The sequence below is a fragment of the Hakea prostrata genome, chromosome 5 (assembly GCF_041222555.1).
Source record: "Hakea prostrata isolate BN-2017 chromosome 5, UWA_Hpros_2, whole genome shotgun sequence".
Classification (NCBI taxonomy): Eukaryota; Viridiplantae; Streptophyta; class Magnoliopsida; order Proteales; family Proteaceae; genus Hakea; species Hakea prostrata.
In genome coordinates, this window is record NC_142604.1 from 2,708,362 (window position 1) to 2,723,863 (window position 15,502).

The 15,502-nt window shown below is 38.8% G+C and overlaps 2 protein-coding genes across 3 annotated transcripts; one reads left to right on the forward strand and one right to left on the reverse strand.

Annotated features, from left to right (window-relative positions):
• Positions 1-1,058: 1,058 nt before the first annotated feature.
• LOC149014389 (phosphatidylinositol/phosphatidylcholine transfer protein SFH12-like) lies at positions 1,059-7,811 on the reverse strand. 2 transcript variants are annotated; one of them, XM_089155112.1, is made up of 15 exons: positions 7,583-7,811; positions 7,158-7,304; positions 6,576-6,837; positions 5,454-5,553; positions 5,077-5,343; positions 4,744-4,821; positions 4,521-4,622; positions 4,373-4,422; positions 4,060-4,159; positions 3,861-3,950; positions 3,579-3,662; positions 2,834-2,957; positions 2,073-2,464; positions 1,213-1,287; positions 1,059-1,118 (listed from the first exon to the last, which is right to left on the reverse strand). In XM_089155112.1, the coding sequence occupies exons 2-15, from the start codon at positions 7,201-7,203 to the stop codon at positions 1,092-1,094; spliced, it is 1,797 nt and encodes a 598-aa protein (XP_089011238.1). In that variant the 5' UTR covers positions 7,204-7,304; positions 7,583-7,811; the 3' UTR covers positions 1,059-1,091. The 2 variants fall into 2 exon arrangements, with proteins under 2 accessions (XP_089011238.1, XP_089011237.1); XM_089155111.1 differs by having other exon boundaries at positions 3,579-3,668; positions 7,583-7,810.
• Positions 7,812-11,621: 3,810 nt separating this feature from the next.
• LOC149014390 (uncharacterized) lies at positions 11,622-13,230 on the forward strand. Its single transcript, XM_089155988.1, has one exon. It carries the CDS (start codon positions 12,196-12,198, stop codon positions 13,021-13,023), a length of 828 nt encoding a protein of 275 aa, XP_089012114.1. The 5' UTR covers positions 11,622-12,195; the 3' UTR covers positions 13,024-13,230.
• The last annotated feature ends 2,272 nt before the right edge of the window (positions 13,231-15,502 follow it).

Genomic DNA, 15,502 nt, shown 5'->3' on the forward strand with positions numbered 1-15,502 from the left:
CCACGGCCGTGAATGTTCATTTTGGATCCCTCTTTTGAGTCCTTGTGCCATAGTCTTTACTACACTTGCAAAACCAAAATAAGTCTATGGATGTAAAAGCAAACTCTCACTGGATGTACTAACAAACTCTCACAATTTCCAGAAGGCTCCCCCTAAAAAAAAGACAAGGAGAGAAGTAAGGGTAGACAGCTAAACTGATGAGAACAATGTTGAGCGTTATAGATGTGCCTCCTGCCCTCCACTGAGAAATGAATTTGAAAACGGAAATAAATTGGAAATGGTTTATGTTAACATGACCCAATGGCCAATATGTCTCAAAAGAAGTAGGTCATGGTGGCAGACCAAGTGAAATAATTGTTTGAGGGTGTTGGATGCAGACCCAGAAGATACCAGAGACAATAGACTTAATCAGGCTTCTGACCATGAGAAATTGTCCAGATACCGAGAAGTCTAGCTGCCATTATTTGCTTTGGTAATGAATTTGGCTTGTTACCGGTGAAAAAGCTGAGGGAGTGGACCTCACTGACACTTATTAAAGCCAAGGTGTACCTGGAAGTTATCCAGCCTCCATGTTCCTCTTGCTACCCCAAGCAGAAATGTGCAGACGCCAATTCAGGTGGGGGCAGATCAAACTTGAATTCTCGAAGTTCCATCTCAATGACACAGAACTAGCATACAAAATTTAAGCAGTGATTTGTTAAACATTATATAGATTTTGAGACTCCACCTGATTGCCCCTACTGCATTGTTCACTTTTAGCTGGGAGCTACGGTTTAAGTCATTGCCATGATGATTTTATTTAAGAAATTAATGGCAACTTAGAAAGAATCGCAAACTATATAACTTTCGATTGAACTTCAGTATTGCAAATATAGGTCACAGAGCACTTGAATGTCTTCAAAGAATTGAGAATCACCACACCAGAGCACTTGAATGTCTTCAAAGTGTCTTCAAAGAATTGAGAATCACCACACCAGAGCACTAGAATGTCTTCAAAGAATTGAGAATCACCACACCCAGCATTTTCAACAAAATTAACAAGTCTTCGCCTCTATCTGAAGCATTATACAGTGCACAGGCGCCTCTCCCTTTTACCAGCAGCAGAAGGAGTACCTCCTCTGCATTCACAGGCCAAAAAACTGAAAAATGTGAAAATGCTTAACGTAAAACTGGGAAACTCAATTAAACAATACCCGACCATTGATGACTTACATTCTTCTTCTTCTTCTTCTTCTTTTCAAGGTAGGCGACAAGCTCTTCCTGCCGTGCAATGGAATCCTCAAGAACCTGCCCAAGTACAAATTGACTTGAGTTATTAGTGCAGAAACCTTTAGAAAAGGAAAAGGGAAAAATAACTCATACTCTATGCCTTGTGGAGGAAAGGAAGAAATGCACTTTCTTGTAGTAATTTATTCAGTATCTATATAACGTTGTAAACTAGAATCACTGCTTCGTTTTTACTTGAACTAAGGTTTATACAGACATCAATTGCCCCAGGGATCCCTATAAAAGCAAGGTTATTTCTTCTCCATCACAAATCTATTGGTTTTTGCAACATCAACCAGTAATAAGGAATTGAAAAAATTCTGCTTCCAACAAACACAAACAGTATACTTCAGTTTGAAATCTCTTTCTCGGAGGAGGGACTGTGAGGCGACTGCATAGTTCAACCAACTGAATATCACAAGATTAACATTCTTTTCTGCCAAAGGAACACAACTTTTAATCATGTTCTGATGATTTACACTATAAGAATCTCCTTTTGGCAAATATTACTTCCTGAGGAAAAAACCACAAAAGCCACCTGCTCCACCCATCTATGCAGTATGTTCCGCTGGACCTGTTATCACTCCAGCCTAGTGTGAGGCTAGTCTTTGCTGTTTACCAACAAGTTTACTACAAAATATAAAAGCATGTTGTGTTTTCCTAGATTTGGAGCTTTTTCCAAAATTACAGAAAAAAATTAAAGGCAAAAGCATGCCAAAACAACATTCTAAAAAACAAAAAAGGAGTCAATAATTTAGGAAAGTGACTAAGAAGAATGAAATTTTAACAGCAAGAACTGCTCCCACCTTTTTTGTCGCCTTAAGCTCTTGCTCTAGGGCATCAACACGGTTTATAGCAGCATTTAGCATTTCTTCCTTTTCAGCTGACATTGCTGGTCTCATGCTTAGAACATTCACCTTCTCTTCCAAGTCAGCCATACGCTTCATGGCAGCCATGTATTCGGCAGGGGAGACAGCAGGCCCACACATCTGCTGCTGATGCATTTGGCTTTTATACAATGTGTCAGCACCATAAACCGTGCTGGAGTAGAGACTTCCATCTGTGATCTTCTTTGGCATGTTGCGTGATACTTTAATCATAGTGACAACGCCCATAACCACTGCCATGACCCCGGAGAAGATCTGACCACTAATTCCATTTTCGGAACCCTTGCAAGAATCATCCATAGGGTAGCAACCTACAAATTTTATCATTGAGGTGATGTGCTTTGGACTCAAATAAGCTGGCTGACAAGTAATTCATTTGTAATCTTTCTCTTTCGTTTTCATACTCAACTGAGTAAGAAGGAAAAAAGTTCAGGCTGTAAAATTAGTGGAATTTACTCTGGACTAGCAGTTATCCTTTTGTGTACACTACACAGGATTATCAACATATCCATGAATAACAGCGCTAAAACTACATTAGCACCGAACTTAGAAAATTATGGCAGGCACCATAATGTTGATTCCCATACCTTGGTGAATTGCCTAAGTGACAACCATGCAAAGTAGACACTGCTGAGCTATTACCACATGGACATACAAAGGAATAACTATAAATCACGTACCTTTAGAGACTGCCAGCTTGTTATTTTCTACTGCTTTATGCCAAGTTGCATTCACACCCTTATCAACCATGGGGATGAATTTATCATACCCGTAGTCACCATTGTTATTTTTGCCAATATGAGCCTGCAGAGAACATTTTTTCATATTGGGATGCTAATTCGAACTTCAAATTAATAAACAATGAAGTTATAAAGGTGAAAGATAACTATGCAGAGAAAAAAAATACTTGGAATATATTTGCATAATTTTTATATGCATATGAAAGGTGAAACCCACCCCCATTTTGTTGGGATAAGGCAATGGTTGTTTTTGTTGTGTGAAAAGTGAAGATTTCTTGTTTGTGATCATTTCTACAAATTCTCTTTAACTACTGTTAAGATAGCAAAGAAGGCTGCACCAGGCAATAGATGTAGATCGAAATAGAATGAGGGTGGACAGCAGCTGGTCCATTTCAACCACTTTAGAATCTCCAAATTCTCAGCTATTTTTGGGAGCCCACTGTTGGAAATAGGAACTCAATTATAGAACCAAAAACGAATTGAATATGTTTATGCAACACCTGTTGAACAAATGAAGCTACAGACATCCACTTTAAATAGAGTCCCAGGAAGACACATTAAGAGGAACAAAGCCTCCGAACTCTGCTCCTAAATGATAAACAGTTCAATTTTTTTTTTCACATCCTACTAAATCAACAAACAGAACAAAAGCCCGAGTCAGCTGTCGGAGATCTAAACTACTTACTTCTTCATGAACGGGAGAGAGTTGTGGATGCTCAATGTACTCCCTTTGAAGTTGGGTTGAGGAGGATTGCATGTCATCAGAATCCTGCCCCTTCAAAGAATCAAAATCCTCAATGATAAATTAGAAAAAGATGGATGAAAAAGAAATCATCAGCCAGACTTCTGGCAGACTTGTTAGAAAGACGATGGATAATTTGGCTGAATGTATCAACCATGAAAATCAAGATAACAAAGATAGAGCATGAGGTGAGGAGAGGAAGATAGTTTTGGAGTATTTAAATACCTTTGGATACACTATTTCATCTTCAGAAATTGTCTTCTCATCGGGTGTCTCAATTTTCCTTTTACATTTGGCATCACCATTTTGAATCATCTGCTTATCAGATATCAATTGCAATATTAATACAAGAAGCTGCTGCAATTTGATAAAAATAAGATTCATAAACTCACATAGAAAGAAAGGGTAAATTAAGCCAGATAACCTTCAATATATCAGGGTCATTCCATGGACCCTTATCAGAACACATACAGCCACCCCGATCAGCACAAGTACAGGTACCACCTAAAAATTCTGGCAATTCACTGATACAAGGCCAAGGAACAGAAGAAGTTGTGAGGGTTAATTTAGAAAATGCATAAAGGTGAGAAGGTTTTGCAAATTGATCTACTGTTAACTACAGATCTGACAGCTGAAGTAATTAGTAACTATACATTCAGCAGCCAAATTTACATAATAATGAGAAATCAAGAATGTAAATGAAAAATAAGAATTGTGATAATCATAGAAGAATTTACCTAGCATCAATTACTTCAAGCAACTTGCTCTGGAACTTATTCCCAAGAACCTAATGGGTAACATCCATCAGCAGTAAAGTTACTTTTCTTGAACCAGACAAATAGCAGACAATGCAAGGCCTAGGCAATGGTATTAGTAGCAACTTACGTGGATCTTTGCCGTAGTTTTGGGATCAAGGAAGGTCTTCACCGTGTTCCACAGAAGTCTAAATCCAGGACCTGCATTGATGATGAACATGCGACAAAGGGTCTGTGCAAAGGAAACAGAAAATTTCCATATCATAGTACATTTCCATATCATAGCACCAAAACTCCGCTCTGCTGTAACAACTTAAGTGGCAAAATATTAATTTGACTAAGATTATAAGTACCTCAGGATAATTGTCACCATCAATCTTCTGAAGACGCACAATAAGTTCCCTGGCTGCTTTGTTGAAATTTTTGAATCCCTAAGACACCAATCAAAATATCATGCAGAGTAGAGAAGGTGGTTATGTGTTCATATAATAACGAAACAAAGAACCTCTTTTTCCAGGTCTCTCCCTCCCACCCACCAAAAAACACCATATTGCCCTCATGAACAATTAGTGTAACTATTATATGTCATGCCCAGAAAACAGGAGTTCAAGGGAATTTGTTATTAGATTAATGTCAAACCCAAATATATACGTAATAACAACACAGGTTTAAGGATCCTTACATACCACTCCTTGCACATCCAGTATGGTTGTGCTTTGATCAATGTGCTTCTTTGCTGCAAGAGAACAAGCTGGGAACTTAACAGCAAAGGTCCTCTCAAACTCTCGTACGTGATAATTCACATACCGATCCATGGTAGTGGCCTGCAATAGCTTTGTGGCATCGACTTTTCCCAGGCACTCAATGTAAACAGGACGTCCATCTTTATCTACACCGTGATGTCCTTGGGGATAGTGTTGAAGGACTTCATCTAGTTCTTCAAATTGAAAATCCTAGAAAATAGTGGGAAATGAGGAACATAAGCCACATTAGCAGCAATAACAATCGGATTATCCAAGGAACGGGCCTCTTTAACTTTTGGTCGTCACTTTTATATGAATACCTCCATGATTGTATCAGAACCAAACTCCTTCCTCCAATGGAGCATGTCACCCCACATTTGCTTTGTCTTCTCAATGTCAAATTTCCTGGCCTTCAAGAACCTACATAATTAAGTAAAAATTAATTACCTAAATAGGGAAGAAGAACTTCCATGATTAGTTTGGAAGGTCTTTAGTTGGAAGTTCTTTCTAAAGTTTATAATAGAGTGGATGAAGTGGAGAAGTTTGTCTGGGATTTTGTATGATCAACATAGTCCTTTAAAGCTCATAGAAAATTTTTATAGGACCATCGTATGACCAGCTATGATGTATGGTTCAAAGTGTTGGGCTGCTAAGAAGCAACATATAGATAAACCAAGTATAGCAAAAACGAAGATGCTAAGATGGATGAGTGGCAATTATAAAAAATAAAGGGACTGCTCATATTAAAGCTGGTTTCAGAGTAGCTCCCTTAAATAATAAGTTACAAGAAAGTTGTTTGAGGTGGCACGGTCAGTTCAACAGAGGCCCAAATTAAAGGAACTAGAAGAACTAGGGTAGGAGAAATGTTTAGACATGATGCGCATGGTTTAGGCTTGTATCTAGTATCACCTCAAACAGAGCTGATTGGAAGGCAAGATCCATGTTGCACACCTGATTTAGTTGGGATAAGGATTGTTGTTGTTGTACTTAGATACCACCTTCTCTGCCTATATCTACATTTCTGCTATCAACACTCTTCTTGAGTAAATAAATGAAAGGAAAAAAGAATTCTGCCTGGTTGCACAACCCTTGAACCCGGACACGTGAGCATGTGAAATTACCACCCCTCCCCTGTGAAATAAAAATCTCGACTAAGCTGATCCCCTGCATGTGCTCATTGAACCCCAACTGTAAAGGGCCATGAACCAGGCTGCAATCTCTTGCCCATAAATGAGTTAAGTATGTTTAAAATTTTCAATGTTCTTCCAACTTTACTTTTATGATACTAGTGTGTATGGAGATATCTCACCATCTCTGTAGTAATATGACATGTCTAAATTCAGATCAGTCTTCATTCAGTACAACAATCATCAACTACCTTCAATTTAGCATCCATTGTTGATTTTATAACAAGTTCAAAGGAACATTGAGGATAAACTCACCTAAGCATCATATGATAATCATCATGTTTAGAGGGTAATAATTCATCCAAGATAAGAGCTTGACGCAATGCATCAACTGCCAGCATCTCCTCTGCATCATGCACATCCTCAATGGAAACAGAAAAAACTCTACTGTTTCTCCTGCCCCTCTTTGTCAGAGAATGCCTGAATTTGGTCGACGCATTAATAGCTTTCTTTTTCAGAGACCCAATCCTAGTCTTCCTCTCATCCTCTGAGTTTTCCATCTCGGATTTTTCGAGACCTGAAAAAAAATAAAAATAGTGAAGGATCAAAATTTTTGGACCAACCGATAGCAACAACGAAGAATGCGTTTTTTATCATTAGGGTTTCTGGAAACTATGTATTATACGTATTCTGCGAGTCTAAAATCCTGAATGATAAAAACAATGGTCTACATTTTAATCATTTTATACCATGGTAGTTAAGCAGTTTTCCATGTCAGAGGGAAAAAAGAGTGTGCACACAACCATTTATTAGTTTCAGAAGGCTCATTACATCATTAGATGGTTCAAAGTAACTGAAAAGCAGAAACAGAATGAATATACCAATCAAATTTCTTACCAGGTCTCAAGGAACGCTCGAGAGATCCAGACATTACATCGCACATGATTATTGCTTGAGAGCTTGCTCCTTTGAGACAGCAAAGGGCAGGAGAATCAATCGTTCATATTAAGATAAGAAGAGTCGAAGGGCCTCGCCAACAAATGCCTGCATCTCACACGCACATATACAAAGTGGGCAAACCTTAGAATGCAAGAACAGATTATCAGAATAATAGAGGAAAACCCAAACAAATCGGAGAACTATGCATATAGATTTGAGATCAAGGTATATAAAACTGAAAGAAAAAACAGACAAATACACGAAACAGGGGGCTATTCGTGTTGAAATCCTGAAACGGGAAGCTAAGATCAACAAAGAAGAAAACAGAAACAATGGCAAGAGAAGAGGAGAAGAAAAGACAGGAGGAGGATCGAGAAAATTACCTCTGACGAAAATGCAGAGCTCAGAGTATGAGAAGATTATAAATCACCGAATAATCCTCTCAAGAGTCCCTAAGAAAACGGAGACGGACAGTGAGGACGACACGACGATGAACCAACAACGATGAGAGAGAAAGAAACATCGATTTTTGGTGGGGTTTTTTTTTTTTTTTTTTTTAAATTTATGTTTCTTGACGAAGTCTTCTGCCATTTTCGTTTCAAGCTAAGCTGTCTGTTTGTTTCTCGAGGAAGAGAGAGAACTACCCAAATCGAAAATCTAAATGCGAGCCACTCCATTCAAATGTTAACAGCCCTTTCCCAACTAACCTTTGCTCATTTCATATCAACGTCCAAATTTCCCGGCAAAGTTACTCCAACAAAGAAATCATCACCGTTTTATTTATTTATTTACCACGCTAATTTGAAAACAACGTCTAAATTTCCCGGCAAAGTCACTCCAGAGCATTACAATCCGTTTTCATTATTACCAAGGAAAACGATTTCTGTGGTATTTAACAACTAATTATTAGTATTGAGATGATAATTATATAAAATTTTCGACACAATAAGCATATTTAAGAAAGCATTTAGTGGGTGATTTGATTGTCTGAAATTCCAAGAGGAACCACAATGCAATCTTGGTCTTAGCTTTGTAAGAATACCTGTGACTTGACTATTTTAACCTTGCTTGCAAGTTTTATTCGTGGTTCAAAATCAAATGCATGGCACGCGTGGATCTATTTATTGAGATTGAAAATTTTGAAGAGAGAGAGAGAGAAATTATACGGGGTCGGCAGGCATATCCATGGGTTTTGTGGTGCTCCACTCACTCTGTTTGGTGGTTTTCTATTTTTATTATTATTAGTTATTATTGTGTGAGAGAGAAAACATTGGAAAATGCAGATGGTTTTCTTCAAGGATTAGCGACTGCTTCCTACCTCTACTAATTGAAAAGGTGGCAACCCAAGAAAATCAGCACAGAGTGAATAAAGATACAGATGGATTTAGGTTAATTGGATACAACTCAACGTTGGCAAAACGTATCTAACTATCCCCACTTTTTCCATCACATCTATTCAATCATAAGATTTGCATATTGTCTTCACAATTAAATCTAACGGTGAAAATTTTAAAATATTGGTATTTATTCCATTAAACATAAAACCTCAAATTCCATAACTTGATTTTCTATTAAATCAATCGGCTGGACATACTCCATAACCCTCTCTAACCCTAGAAAGAAAAATAAAAAGATAAAAGATGAAGAGTCTGTTAGTTTACAGGAAAAATAATAATAATAGAACCCAAAAAGGAGAAAAGGGAGACGATGATGATAATGAGACGTGGTGGTTGAATTTTTTTTTTGGTGGTTGAAATGGGTAAGGGAAATCTTTGCTTTGCTTTGTTTTTCTTGCAATTTGTTTTATGGGTTTGGTTATATTGGGAATCTTTCATTTTTTTTCTCTCTAAGTTTCCTGCAATGGAGGAGGTGATAATGATAATGCAACGAAAGTGTCAGGTATAATACAAGTCACAGGTGGGTCGAGTCGATCAAGAAGCTGATCAAATGGAGCTTCCATCTGACGACACACCACTCAGTTCCGATGGGATTACATTCGGAATTGTGGGAAACTGAAATCCAGGTGTGTTTGAAGTAGATCCAGATGAATCGATCAAGGAAAGCCACTCCTCCGTGACTACAAATGTGACTACTAAGCCTTCGGAAGCGAGAAGAGTGCACATATTTAGCATTGGATTGATGTGGCCACGGCGTTGGGATATGGTACTGACGACATGGGTGCCTGAGATTCTATTTGAATTGTTGATAATCATCGTCGGAATTTGAAGTTCAAGTGTTCGGAGATTTGGAAGAAGCTTCAATTGCTGTGGTTGCAGAGTTAGTCATAGAGAAAATACAGCTCACAAGCCATGAAATTATGGAAGGAAACATGGAAATGGAAATGTCATTCAATACCATTACGCATGATCCAGATGGATATTGTGAGAAGTTAGGTGTCAGATGGATATTGTGAGAAGTTAGGTGTCAGTCGTCATCCAATTGTTGTAAATAATAATAAAATTTGCATTTATAGAGGTGGATTACTCAAAATTTTAGGATATAATAGATTTGAGGGTATTTTGGTCATAAAATTATAATTTGTCCTTAATTAATCTTATTGAATATTTTAAAAAGGCAGATGTAAAATGTCTATTTATTTGGACTAAAAATGACTAGACCAAACTTCAGGTCCAAATGAAAATTACCCAAAAAAATAGAGTATTAATTATGACATTGAAAAACGGAAAGTAAGTAATGTTTTTTTTTGGTGAAGAAAAGTAAGTAATGTAGGATGGCAAAATATATATATATATATATATATATATATATATATATATATATATATATATATATATATTGATAGAGCCCAGCCATGGGCCATTGTTTTTAGCATTGAAGTGAAATGATAGGACGAGGCAACGAAAGAGAGAGCAGAAAAGGGTAATGCGTCCGTGGTTTCTTTCTTCATTCCCCATGAATGCTGGTTTTATTTATGCTTATAATGTAGATAGACAGAAGTAGTTCAAAGTTCAAACTTAAAAGACAAATTGATTGGTTGTCGTTCTTCTCTCTCTCTCTCTCTTTCTCATAATAGAGTCATAGTTCAGTTGTGAGGCGTAATAGTAGTAGTCGTGTTAGTAAGTTGCAGACTTACAGGCAGGCTTCAGGGCAGGGCAGGGCAAGGCAGGGCAAGGCAGGGCAAGGCAGGGTAGGGTAGGGTAGGGTAGGGTACGGAAGTGCAAATGAGCATCGATCGCGTATCTGACATTGAATTTCGGGGTTTCCCAATGAGCAAGAGCAACAGAGCAAGTGCAACAAGAGCCCACCCAAACACGCACAAGCTCAAGCCACTACCTGCAGTAGTTACAGGACAGTGCTGCAGCTAGCTGCTGCTGCATCATGTGTGTTTCCACTTTCGACTTTCCACTTTCCACTTTCAATTCAATTGAATGCTCAATTCAATACTCAATTCTGCACATTTGCTGGGTTGAATTCATCTGCGTGGGCCGTGAGTGGGGCGTGGGGGACCCCATGCAACTCAGCTCAACTCACCTCATTCGACGGAACTAGTCCTGACTCTTGAGTGTGGTGGTGGTCGTCGTGTTTACAGTTTACCACCGTACCCTGAGACCTGAATATATTGCCGGTCAGTCGGACCACTTTCCCTAGACTAGGTCTAGGTCTAGGTAGACACTACTTAGAGACAGACCCATTAATGTCATCAACTAATGAATATATTATATATATATATGTGTGTGTCGTTCCCGTGATAATGATTATGGTCTCTTTAGGGTACGACTCCTACCATACCTTCGCACTTAAGACCTCTTGCTTCTCTTCTTGCCGGTCTCTCTCTCCCTCCCTCCCTCCCTCGCGTGAGCAGAGCAGAGCAGAGCAGAGCAGAGCAGAGCAGAGCAGAGCAGGGCAGGGCGTCCCCCCATTCACCACTCACAAACTGACTGATGATGCTATTTCCAAATTTCCAAATTCCAACAATGTACACAACTCAACTCAACTCAACTGACAATTACCAACTAACATGCGTCTCCCCCTCATTCAATGTCTCTATTGAATTTGAATCATCATCTTCCATTCTCTTCCATTTCGGCTGCATGGTTCGACCTGATTTACAAGTTACAACTACTTGTGACTTGTGAGGATCGTCCAGGTTTCAAAAAACTTCAACCGTTTCACAATATTCTAAATTTAAATTACCTGCCTGCCTGCCTGCCTGCCTGGCTGAACCACCACTGCCACCACCTCCACATTAATTTGAATCGATTTTTCAAAATCTCTGGGAAGAGAGGAAGGACGTTTAATCCGTGCTCTATACCGTTGCACGCCCCAATCCGGGTTCGGACTCACGGTTCAACAAACCGCGGTAGTTGTCATTTCACGTCATGTGGTGGCCCCGGGCAGGCGGGTTTGGAGCTATAAAAAGGGTAGACATGCTCCACCAAATTGGCTTTCAGCACCTCTCAAGGCACATCCCATCCCATCCCATCCCATCCCATCCCCATCAAAGTAGAGTCCTCACTCTCACTCTCATACTCTCTCTCTCTCTCTCTCATATATCACCCAATTTCAAGAAAGAAAAGGAATCTCATAGGGTAAGATCCCTTACTCTTCCCTCCTTTTTCTTCTCTTTGTTTTCCAGAATTCAACACTTGCAGCGCTCTTAAATTCCCTTTCTTCCTTTCCTTTCCTTTCCAGTTATAACCGAAGTAAGCTTTCTGGATTCCCCTGGAATTGGTGCGGAATCAGACTGTCAGAAACCCTCCCATTTCTTTTTTCTACTGCTCTTTCATCTTCAAGTTTTAGAGCTCTCTCTTCTCTTCTGCTCCACCTGAAAGAACAAGATCCAAGGGTTCGCGCTTTTGTGTCAACACTCTGGGAAAAAAAAAAAAAACACAAAAAAGGCTTTACTCACATTAATCTCCATTCTCCACTCCTGTATTTCGTCATCAATCCGCAACGATTGATGCCTTGACGACCGTTTCATCCCCAAATTCACCTGCTCTTTCCATTTTCACTCAATTTTCTCTTTACCTTATCAATGGATTGTTTCGACTTCGATAACGTAAAAGCAGAGAAAGCAAAGGCCATGCGAAGGTATCTTCGTCTTCGGAATATGAAAACCTTGTTCCGCTACGTCGAGGTCTGCATCGCTCTGCTCTTAGTCTCCTGGTTCTCCACTCGTCTTCCAGTTGCCGTCAGGATCTTCGCCGAGTATTTCCGGGAGTTTTGTCTTGTCCTGGTCAGCCCTTGCTTCGTCTTCCTTGCCGGAAACGCCATCATTCTCACTCTCTTCGTCAAATCCGGCCACTTCTCCTCCCTAGGCCTCAACTCAACCGCCCCCGCCACCGATTATATCTACGACGAGTTTGTCAAGAACAACACTGATAATAAATCTAGTCAGAAGCCGCTAGTCGATGATAATATTGTTCCAACACCGGCGCCGGTGGAGTTTGTAGACGAGGACAGAGAGATTGTTCACCATGAGGAGAAGTTGAACGCAGAAATTGTTCACCATGAAGAGAAGGTGAAAACGATCACTAATGCGTACCGGGAGGAGGACAAGGAGCCGGCGGCTTCGTCGGAATCCACGATTTTCTTGCTTAGGAGTCAGTCGGAGATCTTGAAGCCGAAACTGAAGAGCAAGGTAGAAGAGAAGCCGTGCAGAGAACTCCAGCGATCGGAAACAGAGTTACGTAGCAGGAATGTCGGAAGCGATACAGAAGAAGCATTGGCAGTGCCGGCGGCTTATTCGTACGCGGAGGAGGAAGATTTCCGGCGCACCATAGAGAAATTCATTGAGAGGCAGCGAAAGTTTCAGAGGGAAGAATCCTTGGCGATAGTTCTACAGAACGATTTCGGAATTTGAAAACCGAGTATTTACAAATAAAACAAAAATTATAAAAAAAAAAATCCGAAGTTACTTACATCTACTCACTCCTGAGAAGAGCGTTCAAGAATCAAAATCCACCGCCCACCAAATGAGCAAACCCTATTTTCTTTTTACTTTTTTTTATGTTTTCTCCACTGTCCCTTTCTTTATTTCATAATTCCTTCATGACTCCATGGATGGAAGGATTGTACACCTGTACAGTGTTAATACTGAAAGAAGGAAAGGGTTTTTTTTTTTTAAATTCAAATTTTGTTTTGACTTTTAACACTGCAATTTCATTTGTTCTTCAATTATTATTTCCCAGTTTCAGAAAGGAAATAATCTACATTCATCATTCAACTTAGAATCAGAAGCCTTGCAATGTGAAGAGCAATAATGGCGACAGACGTGAAATAATGGGAAGAAGAGAGACGTGAGGTAACATATTCTACAATGCTTTTTGGTAGTGAATATGTTCCCATGTCTCCATTAATGGGTGCATCTAAAGACATTGAAAGGGACACAAAATGAAGCAGATTTACTATTATGCTCCACTTGTTTCTCCTTAAAGATGCTGGTTGCTGGATCCATTAACATGGTGGTTTTGAGGATTTACTGCTTTTTCTTAATTTTGATTTGATGCATCTCAGATTATCAATGTGTTTCAGGCGACATAATAACCAAGAAGGATAAAATGGAATGTCAGGAACCACGACGGAACCAGATTCATTATTAGCTTGTTTTTGACGAACAACCCAACTAAGGGCATGGAGATCTTACTCAACTCATATCACCTGCATGCCACATTAGAAAGAAAATGTCGTATTTGACTGAAGATTTGCTTAGAAGGACCTAAATGTAGCTTAGTAACTTCTAGAAGGGAAATTCACCTAAAACTTGTTCCAGGCATGACAAAGTTGTTTCTTGAACTAACAAAGATATAGTGCCCACAAAATCAATGGTATCATATCAGAATGTGATCCTTTGAAGCCAAAGAATCTACAACTTTATTCTTTTTAGTAGAACATAGGTTAGTTTATGTGATATGGATTTAATTGAAAAAGACCTGCAAGTTGATGACAACATTATCTTCATTGCACCACCGTTACCTGTAAAAAGCTTGATCATCACTTGCACCAAGTGATGACTCACCAGTCACCACACTACCATGTATAGGACCATAGCATCTAAGGAGGAGTGGGGAAAAGAATGAAATTAAACAAAGAAAGAAAGGAAGAAAGGGAGAAAAAATGAAAATGAAAAAGAAAAAGGTGACTTTTTATTTAGGTATTATTTTGAAGTATTCATGCTTAACTTTAATAAGATTCTCATGATTAAATCTTGTATAGATGGATTATGGGGGTGGTCTAGGAAGCTTTGATTCTTCCTGATAATTTGTTTCATATAATAATATTCCTTGAACATACATGTCAACACCTTCCCCTTTCTTTTCTTCACTTGCTTTCCTTTCTTCTCTTTTTTCACCTTTTTTTTTCTGGGTTTCTTATCTTTGAATTGGGGGTGATTGACCCACAGATATTTAAGAAACCTGAAAACAAAAATGCTTTGGCATGCTCTAGTGCACTATTTAGTGGTGGGTGCCAAAAGAAAACAGACAAGTCCTTTTGTACAGACTCACTCTTATCCATTAGTTGGAGAAATTTGTGCAAGACAGGAGTAAGAAGGGGACCTTTATTACATTTCTCTATAACTAAAATGCATCAAAATCTATAATCAACCAAAGCATACATTTGCAGTGTGGAGATCTGTTTCCATTAATGTCTTTACTTGGGCCTCTGCATCTCTGTTATATTAATGGAAAGTTTCCATTAATTAGTCTGTCATCTTGTTCTTCCATGATCTATAGTATCGTATTACCATGTATGCACTGATACTTATTTTTCTTGAATCCTATCCCTTTTGTCCCCTTAATCAACACTTTTAGCTTTTCAATTATTATAGACAACTTAGTTGATTTGAAATTGATCACTATTGTTGTCAACAACCTTATCACATCATCACAATTCTAAAGCTAAAATTCCCATAAATTAAAATAGATTTCAAAGTTAATTTTCACGGAAATGACTTGTCTCTTTCCCTGGTAGTAATATCTCTTGTCTCTCTGGTGAATATTTTTGGATTGATTTCTCATTTCCATCTACTGCTTGCAAGCTGTCATGACCATACTTGAGGACCCAGCTCCACCTTTATTCCAAAAAATAAGATTGAACTTTAGGATATATTTTTGCATAAGCAGACATAACTAGTAAGGCTTTATTATCATTTATGTGGGGCTGAGTAGTTGACACAAGTGAAGATTTGAACCTTGGATTCTTCAGCAAACCCAATGCAACCAAGCTGATGTAGATATTGGTCTCAAAAGAACCCATCTTTTACTGACCTTCTAGGAAGGAGACAGATCAAATAAGAAAATAAAGACAACCCCTCTCTTCCTTTTGGGCGGCATTGTTTATCA

Bases quoted from the DNA above. Each gene is read 5' to 3' on its own strand.
- LOC149014390 (XM_089155988.1), top strand. From the start codon at position 12,196: ATGGATTGTTTCGACTTCGATAACGTAAAAGCAGAGAAAGCAAAGGCC.
- LOC149014389 (XM_089155111.1), bottom strand. From the start codon at position 7,203: ATGTGCGATGTAATGTCTGGATCTCTCGAGCGTTCCTTGAGACCTG. The intron at 4,423-4,520 runs GTAAGTTGCTAC...GTTACCCATTAG, and splicing joins AAACTACGGCAAAGATCCAC to GTTCTTGGGAATAAGTTCCA. The intron at 4,160-4,372 runs GTAAATTCTTCT...GCCTTGTATCAG, and splicing joins CTTGAAGTAATTGATGCTAG to TGAATTGCCAGAATTTTTAG.